We start from the raw sequence: 20,646 nt of genomic DNA, 5'->3' as shown, positions 1-20,646 counted from the left end.
TCAATTATTGTCAATTGGGATAGTCTACAGAAACACGTTACACCTCATGAAAATGGGAGTAGGCCTGCACTCGGATTTTCTAATCAAACACAAGGCCATGAAAATACCTAGCCAAAAAAAAAGATAGCTTTATTTGTCATACTTCCATTGAAACATACAGCAAAATGTGTTGTTTTTGTGTCAATGACTAACACAGTCTGAGAATGTGCTGACGGCAGCCAAGTGCTGCTACATAACATGCCCACATCATCTTTGGAATGTGGGAAGAAACTAGAGCAGCCAAAGGAAATCCACTTGGGCATGGGAAAAATGTATAAACTCATTACAAATCATGACAGGGTTCAATCCCCAATCTACGCTACTGTGCCGCCTGAACACCCTAAAATAACCCACTACCATTCTAAACTACAAAACTCCATTTCCAGAAAAGTTGGGATATTTTCCAAAATGCAATAAAAACAAATATCTATGATATGTTAATTCATGTGAACCTTTATTTAACTGACAAAAGTACAAAGAAAAGATTTTCAGTAGTTTTACTGACCAACTTAATTGTATCTTGTAAATACACACAAATTTAGAATTTGATGGCTGCAACACACTCAACAAAAGTTGGGACAGAGTTAAAATAAGATTGAAAAGTGCACAGAATATTCAAGTAACACCGGTTTGGAAGACTCCACATTAAGCAGGCTAGTTGGTAGCAGGTGAGGTATCATGACTGGGTATAAAAGTAGCATCCATCAAAGGCTCAGTCTTTGCAAGCAAGGATGGGTCGTGGCTCACCCCTTTGTGCCAAAATTCATGAATGAATTGTTAGTCAGTTCAAAAGGAACATTTCCCAATGCAAGACTGCAGAGAATTTAGGTCTTGCAACATCTGCAGTACATAATATTGTGAAAAGATTCAGCGACATCTCAGTGCGTAAAGGGCAAGGTCGGAAACCACTGTTGAATGTGTGTGATCTTCGAGCCCTCAGGCAGCACTGCCTAAGAAACCGTCATGCTTCTGTGACAATTATAGCCACCTGGGCTCGGGAGTACTTCGAAAAACCATTGTCACTTAATACAGCCCGTCGCTACATCCAGAAATGCAACTTGAAACTGTATTACGCAAGAAGGAAGCCATACATCAACTCTGCAGAAACGCCAGCGAGTTCTCTGGGCCCGAGCTCATCTCAGATGGACCGAAAGACTGTGGAACCATGTGCTGTGGTCAGATGAGTCCACATTTCAGCTAGTTTTCGGAAAAAACAGGTGTCAAGTTCTCCGTGCCAAAGATGAAAACGACCATCCTGATTGTTATCGGCGAAAGGTGAAAAAGCCAGCATCTGTGATGGTATGGGGGTGCATCAGTGCCCACGGCTTGGGTGAGTTGCATGTATGTGAAGGTACCATTGACTCTGAGGTGTACATTAGGATTTTAGAGAGAAATATGTTGCCAACAAGGCAACATCTCTTCCCAGGACATCCATGCTTATTTCAGCAGGACAATGTCAGACCACATTCTGCACGGTCTACAACAGCGTGGCTTTGTAGACATAGAGTGCGTGTGCTTGACTGGCCTGCTGCCAGTCCAGATCTATCTCCTATTGAAAATGTATGGTGCATCATGAAGAGGAGAATCAGACAACGGAGACCACGGACTGTTGAGCAGCTGAAGTCCTATATCAAGTAAGAATGGACAAAATTTGCAATTGCAAATCCACTACAATTAGTATCCACAGTTTCAAAACAATTAAAAAGTGTTATTAAAAGGAAAGGTGATGTAACACAATGGTAAACATGCCTCTGTCCCAACTTTTGATGAGTGTGTTGCAGCCATCAAATTCTAAATTTGTGTATATTTACAAAATACAATTAAGTTGGTCAGTAAAACTATTGAAAATCTTTGTACTTTTGTCAGTTAAATAAAGGTTCACGTGAATTAACATATCACAAATTTTTGTTTTTATTGCATTTTGGAAAATATCCCAACTTTTCTGGAAATGGGGTCTGTACAAAGAGTCAAAATTTACTTGCAATCATACTTTCCACGTTCAGAAACAAATGCCATTTGAGAATTTATATCTGACATTAAGTTACTCTGTTGAGATTTTCTACCACCTACACACACTTCAAGTTGCTGTCATGGAAGCTTTGTAATTCTGAAGACAAAGTTCTAACGTTATAAACTAATAAGGATAGAAAAGTATGGCCTGCCAAAAGTTATCTCAACCCAACATCTGCACGAGCCACATGACAAGACCACGATAGTGGAGAACAAAGTGCAGGATTCCTTTTGAAACATAGTAAATAATCAGTGATGCAAGAATCCACAACCTCCCCCCACCAGGGTAGACAATGGCAAAGACTCAAGGAAACCTCTCTTCAGGCTGCAGGAGAAATTTCCTGCATAATCAAACATATTGATGTATTTTACCAATAAATCCAATCACCTCAGGCATTTCTATTAAACTGCACAGCTGATCAAACTTGAGACAAACTGGGAAATACCCAACTCTTTCATACAGAGAATATAATAATACATTTTATCATGGATAACTTCACAGTTTCACATTGAAATGGACATGCAGTTCATGAAATTTAATTAAAAACACTCAAGATTTAGAGAAAATGTACATTTCAATGGAATACACTAATTGAACTGATTATGCACTGAAATCTCAATCTTACAAGCACCTACTCCCCTTTCAAAAAGTACAATGCAGTCAGCATATCATAATCTAAAAATTACCTTGACGTTGGGTATTATCCGAAGGAATCGGAAAACAATGAGCATGTTTGCCAGTCGAATGAACTCCCAAAGAGTGAGCAATCCATGCAAATCTGGATTCCTGAAGGGATGAGATGTTTTAAAGATTATTTCTTACAAACTATAGACAGCTGTGGTAAAAAGGCATTCATACGAGGCACACCCAACTAATAAAACTTTTATAGCCATCTGCAATGAAGCATCTGAAGTTTCATTTGATACTTCAAAGCACATTTCATACAAGATCTACTTTCTTAACTCACATTTTAAAAATCAGTCCTAACTTAGTTATTAATGTAGGAAGTGAGGCAGAATACAGCCAAGTATGTTTGCATGTAGATGTTGTAGGAGACACGTATCTACTTTCTGTCTTTATTGTATTTTGTTGTGCGGGAGGAGAAGATGGCGGCGCGACACAGCGCACAGGGCCTCTCCGGTGAATGATATCTGTTTTTTTTAAAGTAGGGTACCGTGCACAATCCTGATTTGATGGAGGCAGACGTGAGAGCACGGAGGAACATCTGGAGAAACTTCTGAAATGCCCACTTCGCTGCCGCTGCTGCTGTGCGGTCCGGAATCTCCGGAGGAGAAGGCTTCCAAGACCTCGGCTTTGCTCATTTCGGCAGCCGGGACGAGGTCGAAGGCGCTCGGGAGGCTGGTCGGAGGCTCAAAGTTTTCGGACGGACTCAGAGTCTGCTGTCATCGGGTGCTTCCGAGGCATCAGCTGTCAGTGCCTGGAAGTTTATGGCAGGGAGAGTTTCTCCCTTTTTGCTGCCCGATATCGGGACTTGAGACTTTTTTTAAAACCGTACCCGTGCTCTGCTTTTATCAAATTATAGTATTGCTTTGCACTGCTGTAACTATATGTTATAATTATGTGGTTTTGTCAGTGTGGGTCTTTGGTTTGTCCTGTTTTTGTGATATCACCCTGGAGGAACATTCTATCATTTCTTAATGCATGCATGCATTTCTAAATGACAATAAACGAGGACTGCGTGTCCTCATAGGTAATGGCTATTTGTCTTGTGGGCTGGGGTGTGGTAGAAGCAAATGAGTACAGTTACATATTCGCACTTTGTTTTAGCGAGTTGTTTAGCCTAGCCTAGTTTGGCTAGAGGCAACTAGATCACTAATTTGAATGGTTAGTTGCGCTAACTTCACAGTTATGCTATTTGACTGTTAAATATGCTATTATACTGCTTATTATCACCAATATCATTACTAGACCACTAATTAGACCATTATATCACTAATTTAGTTTTGTTCATTTTTTTAAAAAAAAATCACAACAAGATCATTCGTCTTTGCTGGTTTCGTAATAAAAGATCAAATGTACCTTTTTCAATTTGGAAATTTGTTATTTGGAGGTGCGTCATAGTGTTGATTACCTGACTTAGTCTCTCCGTCGTTCTTGTATCTTTTCTAGTAACCTCTACACGTGAAAAATAAATCTGAATCTTAAGGGCCACCAAGCATTCCCCAATCTTTTAGACCTCAACCACAACTTAATATGCAAGCAACCGTGCAGTGTGGAGAGAAAATGTTTTTTTTTCTTAAAAATACATTTTTAATTTTTTTTCCTACAAACAACAAAAAAAAAGCACATCCACAAAAACCACGACCATAACAAAATCAAGTATTGAGCAGCAAAAGGGAGAACGATATAAAGGCAAAAGTAAACATACACAGCAGAGATGCACCGCACCAAAAAACCTCAGTCCTCACCCCATAAGAGTCCAATACAGGGCCCCATATCCTTTCAAAGATGTCCCTCTGTCATCATTACATAGTCTCAATCTCTCCAAATGTATTTGCCAGTTCTCTCAGCCACAGATCGTAAGTAGGCACAGAGTCCATTTTCCACATTTGCAGGAGTAACTTCTTAGCAATCACCATTCCAAACAATGCAGCTATTTTCTCATACTTACTGGCTGAAGATAGGGAGCTTGTTGCTCCAAAGATGGCCATGAGTGGGACTGGTTCCCACTGCTTCCCATAAGCCTCAGGGACACAGTGAAAAATACTTTTCTAGTATGCATAAAGCTTACAACATGACCAGAATGAATGTGACAAGTTACTGTTCTCAGACTTACATCTATTACAAACTGGTGAAACATCAGGATAGAAGCTGTGCACTTTTCTTTGGAATAATGGAGTCTATCCATCGTTTTAAACTGTACAAGTCTGTGGCTGACGTTAACCAAACAATCATGTATACTCTTTAAGCACTCATCCCAGACCTCCTCGGTCAGTTCTATACCCAATTGAAAATGTGCACGTGAAAAAGTTGGAAGTTGTAATTTCAAAAGGCCAACATTGTTATTCTGTCACCTACAGATCAATACACCCTCTTGACTTTTTAAGCAGTACTTCATGTCTTTTGAGTATTCTTTATGCAAAGAATCTGATTGGATGTAACTTTTTATGCAAGTTTACACTTCACAATTCTGCTGAAAGCAAAGTAGAATAGTCTTTTGGGTTTTGAAATGATGAGAAAACTTACATACTATTAAAGCCACAAGTGTCAACAGTAGAGAAAGCCATCTTTTTTTTTAAAAATAGATATTTAAGTTCAGTCTCTCTCATATCAGGAGGTAAAAAGAACATCCATTTACTGTCCTTTAGTTCTACTTTTAATGATTAAGATATTACTTATTAAAAATGTGCTCTTACAAAAATACTAACTGCCCAGAGAATGATCTGAAGTGTAGACAAATTGTGTGCACAGAAGTCTTAGACAGCCTGGTTATCTGTGGAATGCTCTGCCTCAGAAGGCAGTGGAGGCCAATTCTCTGGATGCTTTTGAGAGAGAGGTAGATAGAGCTCTTAAAGATAGCGGGGTCAAGGGAAATGGGGAGAAGGCAAAAACGGAGTACTGATTGTGGATGATCAGCCATGATCACGTTGAATGGCGGTGCTGGCTCGAAGGACAGAATGGCCTACTCTTGCACCTATCGTCTATGTATATGTACTTAAGACTTGTGCACAATACTGCAGTAATTTTAGGTATTGCACTGTACTACAGCTGCAAAAAAATTCTGGATGTACGCGAGTGATCTCGTATACCTCATTCTGATATGGGTCTCTATTGTGGACTGAAAGTCGGAAGGGGGCAGGGAGAGGGAAATTTTGGTTGGGCAAAGGGGAAGGGAGAGGGGAGGGAGTGGGAAGCAGCAGAGAGACATTCTGTAATGGTCAATAATCCAACTATTTAGAATCAAATTACCTTGCCTGGTGTCTCAGGGCTGGGTGTGTCTGCTCCCATAACACCCCCCATCCCTGGTGCTCTTTCTCTTCCAACTGTCCCACACCCCTCTGATGGCACTCCATTCTCACCATTCTTCGCTCCCGCCAAATTTATAAGTACTCTCCACTCCTCGTTGACAGTACTGTGTGAAAGCCTTTAGTGCCCTAGCTTTATGCCTAAGACTTTTACACAGTACTGTCAACATGGAGCAGAAAGCGAGTTTGTAAATCTAGCAGGAGCAGAGTATTGTACATTTTTGATCTTTTATTGATGCAGCATAGTAACAGGCCCTTCCAATCCAATGAACCTGCGCCACGTAGTTACACCCATGTCACTAATTAACCTACTAACCTTTAAGTCTTTTGAATATGGGAAGAAACCAGAGCACCCGGAGGAAACCCACATGGTCACAGGGAGAATGTACAAACTCCTGACATACAGTAGACAAATTGAACCCGGGTCGCTGGGGTTTTAACAGCGTTATGCTAACTACTACTTGCTGCCCCGAAACACGATGTAATAGTTATTAATTGACAATAAGTTCAAAGCATACCATCCAGGATGAGGGAAGCCATATTGTACAAGAGATGACAGCTGTAGAATCTACATGAGAGGAAAAAAAGATCAAAAGTCATTCACGGTCACACTGTTCAGCATTTAGAAATTGTTCTTCTCATTCACCTTTACCCCAGATAGCAAACGAGCAGTACTTCAAACAGGCAAATTATATTGTCAGTTGACATTCAGCCAAAGAATACGTCAGGGCAAGCTTAGGTAAAGAGACTCAAGGGAACGGCCACCAAAAGTCTCAAAATTATTCCAACACCGAGCGCTGCAAATACTTAAATCATTGGCACAACTCCCAGTGTTAATGATAACATCATTAACAAGCACACATCTCACCATGTGTATATGGAACCCAACTTTCAAGCTGTTCAAGTAAACTGCTGTAGCAATTTTCTCAAGAGCTTTTGCAAAACTAGTGTAACACTGGCAAAACAACTTGAGCAAATCTCTTTCTGCAGAATAACACAGACGCGGTATTAAAGTCTTACAAGCTAATCTATTAAGTGCTGAGGCGCGTCATGAATTTAATAGCTTTTATTTCATTTGGCAATACAGTGCAGCATCAGCTCTTCCGACCCTTCGAGTAACGCCATTCCAGCAACCCCCGCCAAACCCGATCAACCGCACCCCAATCACGGGAGAATTTACAGAGACCAATTAACCTACCCGGTAGGTCTTTGAACGGTGAGAGTAAACCAGAGAACCCGGTGAAAACCCACACATTCCAGGGGGAGGACATACAAATACCCCTTACAGAATGGCACTGGAGCTGAACTCCAGGAAGCCCCAAGCTGGAATAGTGTCACGCTGACTGCTACGCTACCGTGGTGCCCATCTTGTAAGCTTAAGAATCTTTAAGTACTCATTCATGTACTAAATTCATGAACAGCCAAGAGGACATATATATTCTGTCCATTGAGAGTAAAGAAGTACACTTACCATTAGAATGAGAGTTAGCAACCCATCAAATAAATTGCTCTTGTACGAACAATAACCCTTAATGCCAAGAGCAAAGATTTTCAATGCCATTTCCAATAGATAATACAGGACAAAGAAACCATTCACAACCTGAGAAAAAGCCCCAAGAACACGTTTTATTTTCTTTTAGTCATTTAAAAAATTGAAAGGATATGAAAAAAAAACTGTTCATTTTCCTAAGTAAATGCGTCTAAGACTTACCCCAGAAAAGAACTCGTCGCGCTTTGAAATTGGCTTCTCTGCATCAAGTACCAACGAGACCTATTAAAACATGGCAAGTCAGTTACCAGAATTTTCATGGCTTGCATTTCATCTTGCACTGCTAAATTTCCACTCCTGTACTTAAGGACGTTCCTCGTGTCCTTTAGCTGAACAAGGAACCGCAGCCCAAGTGCACTACTTTTTTTGCAACAGTTATAGTGGCTGATGACCAGCATACGATAGATCTACGTAGACTGACAAAAGTTATTTTGAGTTCCTCACAAAAAACTAATTAGCAAAACGGAAACATATGGAGCTAGAGGATTTAAAGTAATGTGGGAGCATATGTACAGTATCTATTTGTTTATCTATATTGTATTTTGTGTTGCACATTTATTAGGGGTAATTTGTCAAGTGGGTTGGAGTGTGGTAGAAGTGAAGAGTATAATTACGTATTCATGCTTTGTCTTTAGGTCTTTTTTTTTTGTCAGTTTAGAGCAGGAAGGCAGCCAGGAATGATTTTGTATTGTTGACTGCATCCTTTATCATTTAAATATGATTAAGAACACTTGGCATAAGTACATTTGAAAATGCTTTGACTGCTTATTTCGTGAGATCACTAGTTTTTGTTTCAGTAGTTTTATCGTTTCAGTTCAGTGTTTGGCTGGTTTCTTAAAGGATCAAATGTACTTTCTTCAGCTTAGAGCTTTGGGGAGGTACGGTGACATAAGCATTCTTCGATTTAAAAAAAACTTTGAAGTTTGATTTGCTGGAATGCCCAACACTTTTTCTTAGAATCCCATAGAAGCGGAGCTACTTACAAATATACAAGTCAAGTGCACCACAACCATTAGGTTCCCGAAATAATCAGCATAGCAGTGACTTAGCAGAGTCTGCGCCTTCTGCAGGAACGGTGATCTATATACTGGCTTTAATGGGTGCTGAAAGGAAGTAATGCATTAATATTGATTTTTGATCACCCAAAATTAAATTGCAAAAATTGCCATAGAGTGATTTGCACCAGTTTTGTTAAATCCAGATCATGAGATTACTCAACTTCTGATAAAATATTTATAATTAAACAAAAAACTCAATTGATGAGGGTATTCCCAAGAACACACTTTCATGTAGTAGAAATCAATGAGTTGTGATTGCAAACCTATAGAAACTGAAACAATAGCATCTGCGTGAAAATAATTTTGTGCAAGCGAGGCAGGTAAAATAGAAACAATATTAGTTTTAGAGGAGTTTTCTGAACAAGCAATATTTCATTAGGAGTTTGAGGAAATTTGGCACTTCACCCAAAACAGTTGGAAATTTCTACAGAAAAACCATGGAGAGCATTTTGACTGGCTGCATCACCACCTGGTTGGGAGAGGGGCAATTGCACAGGATCAAAAGAAGGTAAGATTAAGCAGCTCCATCATGGGTACTGCCCTCCATACTATCCAGGACATTTTTAAGGAGCGATGCCTCAGAAAAGCGACGTCCATCATTAAGGATCCCCACCACCCAAAATTCGGTCCAGTCTCATTGCTACCATCAGGAAAAAGTTATCGAAGCCTACACTGCTGCTGTAAAATTAACAAATTTCACGACGTATGCTGGTGCAATTGAACCCGACTGAAATACTAATTCAAAAAAATATTTCACACTGATGAATATTTCATTGTTTAGAACACAAGAAATCGCAAAAATTCCAAGTTAATTACAGATTCAGGGTTAGTACGGCCACATTATTAAATCTACACAGCCATTCTCAAAAATTATGCTCTTTGAGGAAAAGAGGGTATTAGGATGGATGACCAAATCCTTAAATGGCAGATAAGCAACAAGAGGTAGAACAATATCCAAAGTGAGAAGTAAGTAGACATTAACAAGAGAAAAATCTGCAGATGCTGGAAAATCAGAGCAACACAGACAAAATACTGCAGGAACTTAGCAGGCCAGGCAGCATCTAGGAAAAAAGTACAGTTGACATTTTGGGACGACATTTTGTGTGTTACTCGGTAACCAGACACAGGTCAGTTTGAGATGCATTTCTGAATTATGAGCAAGAATAATCTTTTCATCCACTAAATCTCATGATTATGCAGTCATTAGAGTGTAGGAAAATTAAACAAGGATTCATGCAGAGCTTAATTCCCACTGAAGCCCAAAGCTACTGCTGCTCAAGCTCTATCAACCCCACAAACGCCCCACCCAACACAAAATAGGATTAAAAAAACTTACAGCACTAAGCTGGGAATTAAGTTCAAGTCATGATCGAAAGTCCTACAAGAAGATCACAACCTTGTCGTGGCTTGGAGGCTTGTATGCCTCAGTAACCGGGAGAACTGTGTTGGCTGGAGTCAGGGCCTTGTGCTTTGGCTCTTGGTTGGGTTACTAATGCCAAACAGGTCAAAGGGTAGAGGCCAGACTGAAAGTGGTCCACCAGTCCTCCAGGTTTGGGAGTTCAGCTTAGGGCTAACAACCCTGACTGGGAAAACAAAATTGTTACGGAAACAGCCGTAAAGGATTCCTTCTACATCTGAGTGAAGCCGCAAGGAAGATGAAATCTCTGAACACTACCAGAGATGGATGATATTCATGGCTGCTTTAAACACCAGCGGTGACAAACACAGACACACACAAAATCAAGAATGTCAAAAATACGTTTTGTTTCCTTCCTCTCTTGCTCCATCCCATCACGGAGAAGGTGCACAAGAGGTTTACTCCAATCCTGACTAGATCAGGGAGCGTGTTTGGACAGACACTACACCAGCAGAGATTGGAAAGTTCATAAAATAATGTGAGGCATAGATATCTCTTTCCCAGATTAAAATGTATAGTACAAGAGGACACACACTTAAGGTGAGAGAGGAAAAGCACACAGGAGATGCAGGAGGCTTTTTTAAGGGGACCTGCAATGAGCTGCCAAGGGTGACAGTAGAGGCAGATAGAAAAGCAGCATTCCAGCAACTCCTCGTTGGGCACATGTATATGCAGGGAAGGGAGGGATCTGTCCTGGGCCTAACATATTAATGCTGGTACAAAGGTACAACAGTGGCTATATTTCATGATGAAGTTTGAGGAGATTTGGATTGTCACCAAAGACACTTCCACAGATGCACAGTGGAGAGCTTCCAAACCGGCTGCATCATTGTCTGGTATGGGGGTGGGGGGCACCGCACAAGATCAAAATAAGCTGCAGAAAGTTGTAAACTCAAACAGTTCAATAGGCACTAGCTTCCCCAGAATCCAGGAGCGGTGCCTCAAAAAGGCAGCATCCATCATTAAGGACCTCCATCACACAGGACATGCCCTCTTCTCATTGCTACCATCAAGGCTGAGGCACAGGAGCTTGAAGACACACGCTCAGTGAATCAGGAACAGCTTCTTCCCCTCTGCCATCAGAATTCTGAATGGTCATTAAACCCACGAACACCACTTCACTACTTTTGTTTTCTCCTTTTGCACTACTTACTTAAAAACAAAATATATGTATACACACACACACTGTAATGCTGTATTGTAGAGTTTTTATTCTGTATTGCAATCTACGGCTTCCTTCACCAGGCCGTTACAGCTTATAGTGTGGTCATTGTGCATGCAAAATTCTGCTACCACCAATTTCTCCAGGTAACAGGTTTATAGGATTCCCCGGGTATGCAGAGCAGTGGTTATTGGCCAGACTAGGCATGATGGAAACCTGCATGAAGGAGCAGAGGTTTAACAATTCGGGTTACCCAGAGAAATTGGCGGTAACAGAATTTTGCATATGCAATGACCAAATATGATGGCACAAAACTACCGTGCCCCGCCAGCGTCTTTTGGGACCACCTGGTGAAGGAAGCCACTGAAGTAGGAGAATAAAGATTTCAAAGACAACAAAGGTCTCGCTCTAACAACCGTAATACAATTTTAAACAAGGTGGGACAGCAGAAACCTGATTGGTTGAAGACTAACCAATCACGGGGGACCCATGATGGGAGTTGAGTATACAGTATATACCACCAGACTAGACTGTCTGCATCATCCCCGATGAAGATGGCAGAGTCTGTCATCAAAACATCAGTTAGTACCAACACCTGGACCATAATGGAAACCCAAGAGTTTATGAATCACACATGGCAGGAAAACACGAGATCTTTTTTCAAAAACTCAGTACATAGAAAGAACATTTAATCTCATACCCAGGATCAGTCAATCCCAAATCTAAATAGACAAGGAATTAGATTCACAAGAAATTCTGCAACACACACACACAAAATGTGAGGGGAACTCAGCAGGTCAGGCAGCATCTATGGAAACGAACAAACAGTCGACGTATCAAACCAAAGCCCTTCTTCAGGACTGGAAAGGAAGGGGGAAAAAGCCAGAATAAAATAGAGGGGGAGAGGATAGCTAGAAGGTGATAGTGAAGCCGGCAAGGTAGGAAAGGTAAAGGGTTGGAGAGGAAGGAATCTGATAGGAGAGAGTGGACCGTAGTAGAAAAGGATGGAGGAGGGGACCCAGGGGAATGTGGTAGGCAGGTGAGAAGTAGTAAGAGGCCAGAGTAGGGAATAGAAGAGGAGAGGAGAGGGATTTTTTTCTTTTAAACTGGAAGGAAAAATTGATATCATTCCATCATTTGGAGGCTAGCCGAACCAAATATAAGGTGTTGCTCCTCCGCACTGAGAGTGGTCTCATTGTGGCATAAGAGGCGGCCAATGCATCAACATGTCGGAACTGAATGGAAATCAGAATTAAAATGTTAGGTGCAACAATTAGTGGACTAAAGGCACCCAACACCTCCCAGATTTTCATATCATTTCTTTCTCCCCTACCTCCACCTTCCCCTTCACCTATCATTTGGTTGACTTGCCAAGATCCTCCAGCATTTTGTGCTGTGTGGTTGTGTTCAAAGAATAAATTCCACTTGATCACAAACCTCTTTCATGGTTTCCTTCTGCAATTCATCAAAGAGGAGTCGGAACTGTTCTGCTGTAACACAGTCATGAGTGAATGCCTTGGCTTGCTATAAAAGTATAAATGATCGCAGCAATTACAAATGGGCAAACAGACAATGTCACCAATTACATTCTTGTGAAAAAGGCTTCAAAGCAGAACTACTATTCAATAAGCTCTATTAAATGTACTGTATTCGCATTCCAACTGCTGCCATTATCATACTTCAAGAGATTAAAAAAACTCACAAATATTGGCAAGCTGCCAGAATTGCAGCTGAACCCATCACCTCTCAACCGGAGTGGCACGGTAACAGTACTGAGCATAACATTTTACAGTACTAGCAACCCGGGTACAATTCCCGCCACTGTGTGTAAGGAGTTTGTGTCCTCCCCGTGGCCGCATGGGTTTCCTCCGAGTGCTCCGTTTTCCTCCCACAGTCCAATGACGTACCTGTTGGCAAGTTAATTGCTCATTGTGAATTGTCCTGTGATTTGCTAGGGTTAAATCAGGGGTTGCTGGGCGACACAGCTTGAAGGCCTGGAAGGGCCTACTCCATGCTGTATCCCAACAAAATAAATAAAACCCATACCCAAATTTACTTGAGATTTTCCCCAATAACCCTTAACCCCGACATAAAATACCCTAACGCATATGGCCTGTTTTCAGCCAACAAGCTAAGCAGGCAGTAACAAGAGAAGAATTCTTGGACGACAGCTGATATCAATTTGAGCAGCTGAGAAAGCATTTCACTCTAGGTGAGGTCACTTCAGCTGAGTTCCAGACCTTCCAGTTGGACCTATTCGGTCACATTTGCCAACCAAATCTATTCCTGATTGATCTGCCTCCTCAGATGTAATGAAGTGAGGTAAAGTTATGATTCAGGTGAGAACTCAAAGAGCATTTCGGTTATACCATTCGGTGGCCTCTTTATTAGGTGCACCTGCTCGTTAATGCAAATATCTAATCAGTCAATCATCTGGCAGCAACTCTATACTTAAAAGCATGCAGACGTGGTCAAGAGGTTCAGTTGTTGTTCATGCCAAGCATCAGAATGGGGCAGAAATGCGATTTAGGCGACTGGGTGACCGTTGGTGCCAGTCGGGGTAGTTTGAGTATCTCAGAAACTACTGATCTCCTGGGATTTTCAATTCTGTGGGCAATCACACCTTGCTAATGAGAGGAGAGGGGAAAATGGCCAGACTTGTTCAAGGCGACAGTAACTCAATAACCACACGTTACAACAGTGGTGGGCAGAAGAGCATCTCTGAATGTACAGCATGTTGAAGCTTGAAGTGGATGGGCTACAGTAGCAGAAATCCATACCCGGTTCCACTCCTGTATCTAATAAAGTGGCCACCCAGTATATTCTCAGAGTAATGCTCCCTTTTCCTTACAAGGAGTTTCTCACATACTCAAGGAAACTTCATTCACCTTAATAATTCCTTGCTTGTGCATTGGAGACATGGTTACTTTTTGCAGGACTTGGAGCACAGTGCTGGTGCTTACCGTCATTCTGCTAATGGAAGTGAAGAGAACATTTTAAATCACCTCATTGCAGCCAAAGCTCATTTGCAACCCTTCTGCAGCAGGAAAATCCCAAATCTCTGGCACCATAATGCACTCAAAGAGAATCTGTTCTCACGTTGACCTTCCTTGACTTTGGGTTCAACATCAGCCTTGATGGAAATTCTTCAAACTCAGCCACTGTGATAGCCTGATGTGCCATGCAATCCTCCACTATCCAAACTAAATCCCATCCAGATCTGCCAAAACCACACGATCCCACTCAGCTAGCATTTGCTTCCCGATTTCCCACGACAGCCCTTGAGGTTGAGGATTTTAAAACTGAATCTTATTGCTTACTCGCTCATCACCAACTTCCTCCAATCACACAGTTCTACAAATGTTTAGTTCATCAGATATTTGATGTAACAAGATAGCCGATTATTAAGTTTATAAATCAACTAGTTAATTGCTAAAAAAAGACAGGAAAAAAAAATCATTGTAGGCACTACCCACCCCACAAACTGCCTTGTCCAAGAGATTCCTTCTAAAGAGTGCTACAGAGCTATTAAAACAAAAACTCATGCCATGTTAGAAGTTTCTTCCCCCAGGCTGTTAATGTGATCAACCATTCTAGTTAAACCCCTCCTGTATCTGCACTGTAAATACTTTACACTACTTTTTATAAAACTGATTACATTGTAAATACATGCCAGGATTCTTGCATTTATGTACATTTTATTCTATATCTGTCCTTTAACCACTAACTTTAGTATTTTTAATAACTTATAAATAATTATTTTTATACAATTCTGTTCATTATAATTGATGAATGTTGTTTCAGTTACATGTCACGCCCTGACCAACACACCACAGCAAATTCCTAATATATGTAAATATATATGGCGAATAAAGTTGATCTTGACATCATGAATTAATATACAAGAGAATAAAATGCAGAAAGCAAATCCACGTTAGACAACGTAATATTTCCACCTTCATGTTTAGATGGCATTTCCACATAAGCCTTACAAATTTAGTAGCTTACATAGAATTCCTTCGTCCAGATTTGGCTGAGCGACCACAACAAAGCACCTCAAATGCACCACGAATGCCCAGACATCTTCGGACAATAGATGTCTGAATTGAACTCTACAGAGAGACAAAATAAACTATGAACACAACCTTATAGGGAAATTTATTTATTGACATACAGTGTGGAACACTTTCCACACTCGTTCCAGCCCTTCAAGCCATGCTACCCAGCAACCCCCAATTTAATGCTCGCCTAATCATTGGACAGTTTATAGTGACCAATTAACCTACTAACCAGTAGGTCTTTGGACGGAGGGTGGAAACCCATGCGGCCTCAGGGAGAACGTACAAGCTCCTTACAAGTGATGGCAGGAACTGAACCCTTTTCACTGGTACTGTGAAGTACCATGCTACCACTACACTACCATGCCGCCCCAATCTGCAAAGATTTAATCAGAATGCATGGGGTCATGCCAAAGGAAATAATAGACATGCTCACACTGAGGAAGAGCCCTAGCATGCTTAACTTTGCATTGTTCAATCAATATGAAATAACAATGCCGGAAATAATCAGTTTAAGCAACAAACATCTCAGAGTGATAACTTGATCTCAACAAAAATTACAAAATTGAGGCAAATGTTTATTAAATGTCTCAATTTCTTGGATGTTTTTCCAGAATAACTGGTTAACGTACAGTAATCATGATTGACATTACTTTTTTTTTAAAAGTGCTCATTATCCCAAACAGATTTTTCTCCTGTTAAGAGCAAGCCATCTTCTACTAGAGTCCTTTGAATTGTTTACTTCCATTTTAACCTGCATCTTTATGAATCCCAGGAGCTAAGTATCCAAAATTCACAAATCCAATAATCAGACAGAGTACTACAGCAAAGAAGCAAACCCTTCAGCCCATCTACTTCATGCTAAATTCTATCAGATCCATTCTCAACAGATGGCACATCCATTGGAATGATTCATGTTTTATTTTGTTTCACATTTTAAAATGAGAAGATTTTTAATATGTTCAACAAGACATTCAAATTATGACTGTTGTACAAGGCAAATCAATAGCTGAAAGCAATTACAAGAACTATTTATGACAATATTGTATACTCATCCCACACCATTTGTTTTTTAAAAAGCATCTCCACAACAATAGTCTTCAGTACACACTTAATATTCAAAACATTTCCCCAATAGGTCAAGTGATAAAGGCAGATACCAGAATAACTCATCAGTAACATGAGAATCCCAACTATACATCTCTTAAAACTTCAGAGATGAGATGTATGCAAGTCCTTCTTAGCAGCAGCATTTGGGACATATTCTAATTTTTCTTAAAAACAGGACAATTTATGTCTAGGAAATTGCATACTGCGCTGCCACAGTTTATAAGGCAGAAGGAAGATTGAATGCATACTTAAATACTTGTTCAAATAAGACTGATGTCATCAAATCAACTTATTTGCATAATCCCTGGAAAAAAAAGTCATCAAATAATCAGTCCGATAAATCCTTTCCAACAAAAGAGAGGGAAATCAAAACTCTCTTTTTAATTTCACCAAAAGATCCCAGGGGAAAAAGCTTTAAGGAATACCTAACTTTGTGTACCAATCCTAGATTCATTAATACCGAAACCAAATGGCTGCCAGGAGATTTATGGAGTGCTGCCTCATTACAGAGCCTCTTGCCCTTGGGAATTCTTCTGAATGTCTTAATTGTTAATGAAAAGCATTCACAGGAATACTTACAAGTAAATATCCGCGAAATTGATTATAAATAATAGCTGTCAGTAAATTCATTAGCAAGTAGGTTCCTGAGGAAGCACAGAAAAAGCAGCATCTCAGTTTTGTGAAAGACCAGATTAATTTTCTAGAAGCCATCAGGCTACATTTTAAACACATGAAACAAACATTTACTTTAACTAGATGCTTTCATAACGTCCAGAATCTACAACGAATAAGACCATAAGATTTAGGAGCAGAATTCAATCATTCAGCCCATCAAATCTGATCCATTATCTAATTATGACTGATTGTCAAGTCTGATCTGGGAATGGGCAGAAATTCAGACTGAAGTGTTAACTGACTTGAAATAAAATTCTAATGCTAAATCTGTAAACCCATATGGAAATGTGGGTATGCATATCCGAAACTACCTTAAAAAAAATCCAACTATATGCGTGTAAAGCAACCTACGCATAGTGCTGGAGGGGTTCACCAGGCCAGGCAGCATTTATAGAAAACAGTAAATAGTCAAAGTTTTGGGCCGAGACCTTCCAAGAGGACTGTGGGTCTCAGCCTGAACTATCGACCGTTTACTCTTTTCCCCCCCCATCGGTGCTACCTGGCCTGTTGAGTTGAGTATTTTGAGTACCTGTTGAGTATTTTGTAGTGTTGCTTTAGATTTCCAGAATCTACAGTTTTTCCTCGCGTTTACATTCATTTATACAGCTTTCCAAATGAAAGCAGTTCAAATTTCTTTGCAAATTAAAATTCCACAACCAGGGAGTTTTTCCCAAGAAAGGAGATAGCGAGTGGCAAAAAGAAGTGCCCGAGAGCAAAGTCGGTCAATAACACAAGAGTCAGGGGTGTGAGGAGGTAGATCAAAAGGCTTGAAGGCAGACCGGTCTCCAGTAAAAAGAACCATCCATTTGGTATGCCCTTAACATCGAGAGTTCAGAAACTGCTGAAAGGAGTTTCTTCCACCACCTCCACACTACCCATATAGGTACAACCAATCTCAAGTCATCTAATGACTCCTGGCCCAAAAGTCACTTTGTTGTATTTGTATGCGTGAAAATTGCAGGTCAAGGCACAAAACTTACCAATAATGCTGAAAGTGATGAAGAAAAGTGCATAACATCTGTTTCTCGAATAGATGGGTATCATCACTAAAAGGAATAAGAGCATTACATAATTCAGTACAAGGTAACTAGCAAACTGTTTAAAAGCAAATTGTTAATCTTCACAGTCAGGAAAGATCAAGTCAAATTCTAGCAGTTGTTCTGGCCAACTGTTTGATAAGCTTACTGATACGAAACACAGATATGGAGATATTGTAATCAGAAGCACAGTAACCTCAGAAAGCAGTGAACAATAACCTTTGGTTAATTCTGTTAACCAATAAGAACAAGGGGTTAGGAACTGTGTCTTCAGTGTCCTTGGACGGGGAGGACGAAAGCATCACTTCAATATTAGTGCTATTGATCTGTTTGCCATTGCATACATCTAGAATCTGGTGCTAGAATAACCTCTCCCATTTACAAATGTCACAAACCATGTCTAACCCACTGGAAAAAATAACCACTGAACTTTACCACCACACGAACCAGAATCTAATTTGCTTACTGTTTTTTTTATTAAAAAGGAGAAGTGGGGGGAGGGGAAGAAAGAATTGAGTTGAAGCAAACAGTAACTACGGAAACGTTATGAACTTGTCCAGCCACCATTGTTAGGTGATTTTTTTGAATTATAAAAAAAAAATATCAGACACAGATTTGTACACTAGATGTAGTAAATGAAGGCAGTAAAGAACAAACCATAGATCCACCATTTTTTCATGCTACATGGAACAATTTCATAGGGACTGAATGCTCCACACATTCCAAAGGTGTACGGATTTGTAAGTTGTGGGCATGTGGTCGATTTGCTACCATGCTGCCCCATTCCATACAACTCTCACCCAATGAATTTATTTATTTACTTTTACAGCTTTAGAGTAGAATCATAGAATGGAGTATTAGAGCTTGGAAACTTGCATTTTGTAACTTCAAAAACTAATCAAAAGAAAATCACGGCCGTAGGGAGATGAGTGTCTACTTTGTTTTTACTTCAGTACCTTTATGACGTGGTGGTGTAATGGTGTTTGTCATTCACATACTTTTACATTCTTCTACATAGTGAATAATTTAAACAATACTCAAATATTAAATACACAAAACCCCTCCCTGCTTGGAAATAAATTCCAACTAAATATGGAATGCACCTCAGCTTACATATCACACAAACACTGGCAAACTGGTAAACACTGGGGAACTGAGATTTCTGCTGCACATTCCAGCTTTCTGCATTGCCATGTAGACCTGAGACAGTCCCTTCTGGTCTCCTTTAGATTACCTGTCATAATGGGGAGACTTTCAATTTGCATCAAAGAAGATAAAGCCAAGAGGAGTGTCCTCTTTTCAAAATTTTTTTCCCCCCCAGTATTTCCTCTTCCAAGGGTAAATGGGACAATCCATTAGCACTTCCACGGTTAGTCATCCTCTTGAATTCGATCCTGTAATTGTGGCCTCCAAGAAACAGAGCCCATCTCTGCGTTCCTGCCATCACTGTCAGTGGAACACTCTTCTGCTGACTTGGAATGAGTACCAGTGGTTGATGATCAGCAGTGAGGGAAAACACTCTCTAAAACAGATACTGGGCGAAACAAGGCATAATCAGTGCACAATCTGCGGGGGGGGGGGGGGGGGAGGGAACTTCCACTTTCATACTTTCATCACTCATAACATGTGACATGACTGAACCTGTACCATACATTGAAGCATCACAGACAAGCTTCATCGAACAACGTGAACTGTAACATGCAAATACAATACCTGATGTCACCACTTCCTACGTCTTTTGGAAAGACGCTGCACACGGCTTTGTCCAGTACCATTATTCCCACTCTGTAGTAATGTGCAGCACAGTAGCCAGGTTTGGCAGAAACCTGTTCACAGTAATTGGCGATCCTAAAAAGGACCATAACCATGATGTGCCCTGTGGCCTTGGGCATCCACCACTCTTTGAACTTTCTCAGTACATGAGCGTAATCCTTGTGCCTCGCAGCACCTGGTCCATAGCTTTCTTCCAGAATGCAGGTGCAGACGCTACTCCAAAAATAAGCCTACTATAGCAATAAAACCTTTTGAGAGTGTTTATGATGAGAAACACTATGGATTCCACTTCCATCTCCATCTGCAAATAGACCTCAATGAAATTCACTTTGCTGAAGTGTTTCCCTCCAGAAAGATGTGCAAATATATCCTCTATCCTGGGCAGAAAGTATTGATCTACTTTTAGTCCTGGGTTGATGGTGACCTTACAATCATGACAGATCCTTGCAGACCCATTCTTCCTCACTACTGGGACCATTGGCATTGCCCATGGGCTCCACACAACCTTGAAAAGAATTCTTCCAGCCTCCATGCAGCCTATTTCACTGGCTATTTGATCATGGATGGTACAAGGAATTGGAGGGGCTTTGTAAAACTTGGGTGTGGCATTTTTATTTAACACTATTTGAACCTAGATACATCTGAGCTTGCCATCCTTGAACACTGCTGTGGTATCATCTGTAAACCACTTTCAGTTGACTCTGTTGCAGGGGGTGTGGCATGCACACAGTAGATGAATCTCCAGCCCATCTGCGCTGGCCCTCCGGTTTG

At 40.6% G+C, this 20,646-nt stretch overlaps 1 protein-coding gene across 3 annotated transcripts in view; it reads right to left on the bottom strand.

The window, feature by feature from the left end:
• tpcn2 (two pore segment channel 2) overlaps positions 1 to 20,646 on the bottom strand; it is a 55,336-nt gene that overhangs the window by 13,562 nt on the left and 21,128 nt on the right. The window contains exons 9-18 of one of the 3 annotated variants that reach the window (XM_059976049.1): positions 18,046 to 18,111; positions 16,970 to 17,034; positions 15,231 to 15,334; positions 14,111 to 14,195; positions 12,660 to 12,746; positions 8,569 to 8,688; positions 7,748 to 7,807; positions 7,508 to 7,636; positions 6,555 to 6,604; positions 2,737 to 2,836 (exon numbers count right to left, since the gene is read on the bottom strand). In XM_059976049.1, coding sequence (XP_059832032.1) covers positions 2,737 to 2,836; positions 6,555 to 6,604; positions 7,508 to 7,636; positions 7,748 to 7,807; positions 8,569 to 8,688; positions 12,660 to 12,746; positions 14,111 to 14,195; positions 15,231 to 15,334; positions 16,970 to 17,034; positions 18,046 to 18,111 — 866 coding nt within the window. The remainder of the gene's footprint in view (positions 1 to 2,736; positions 2,837 to 6,554; positions 6,605 to 7,507; positions 7,637 to 7,747; positions 7,808 to 8,568; positions 8,689 to 12,659; positions 12,747 to 14,110; positions 14,196 to 15,230; positions 15,335 to 16,969; positions 17,035 to 18,045; positions 18,112 to 20,646) is intronic. The other 2 variants (XM_059976050.1, XM_059976051.1) reach the window with 2 other exon arrangements.

The sequence above is a fragment of the Hypanus sabinus genome, chromosome 7, assembly GCF_030144855.1.
Source record: "Hypanus sabinus isolate sHypSab1 chromosome 7, sHypSab1.hap1, whole genome shotgun sequence".
Taxonomy (NCBI): domain Eukaryota; kingdom Metazoa; phylum Chordata; class Chondrichthyes; order Myliobatiformes; family Dasyatidae; genus Hypanus; species Hypanus sabinus.
This window is presented reverse-complemented; position numbering and strand designations above follow the sequence as displayed.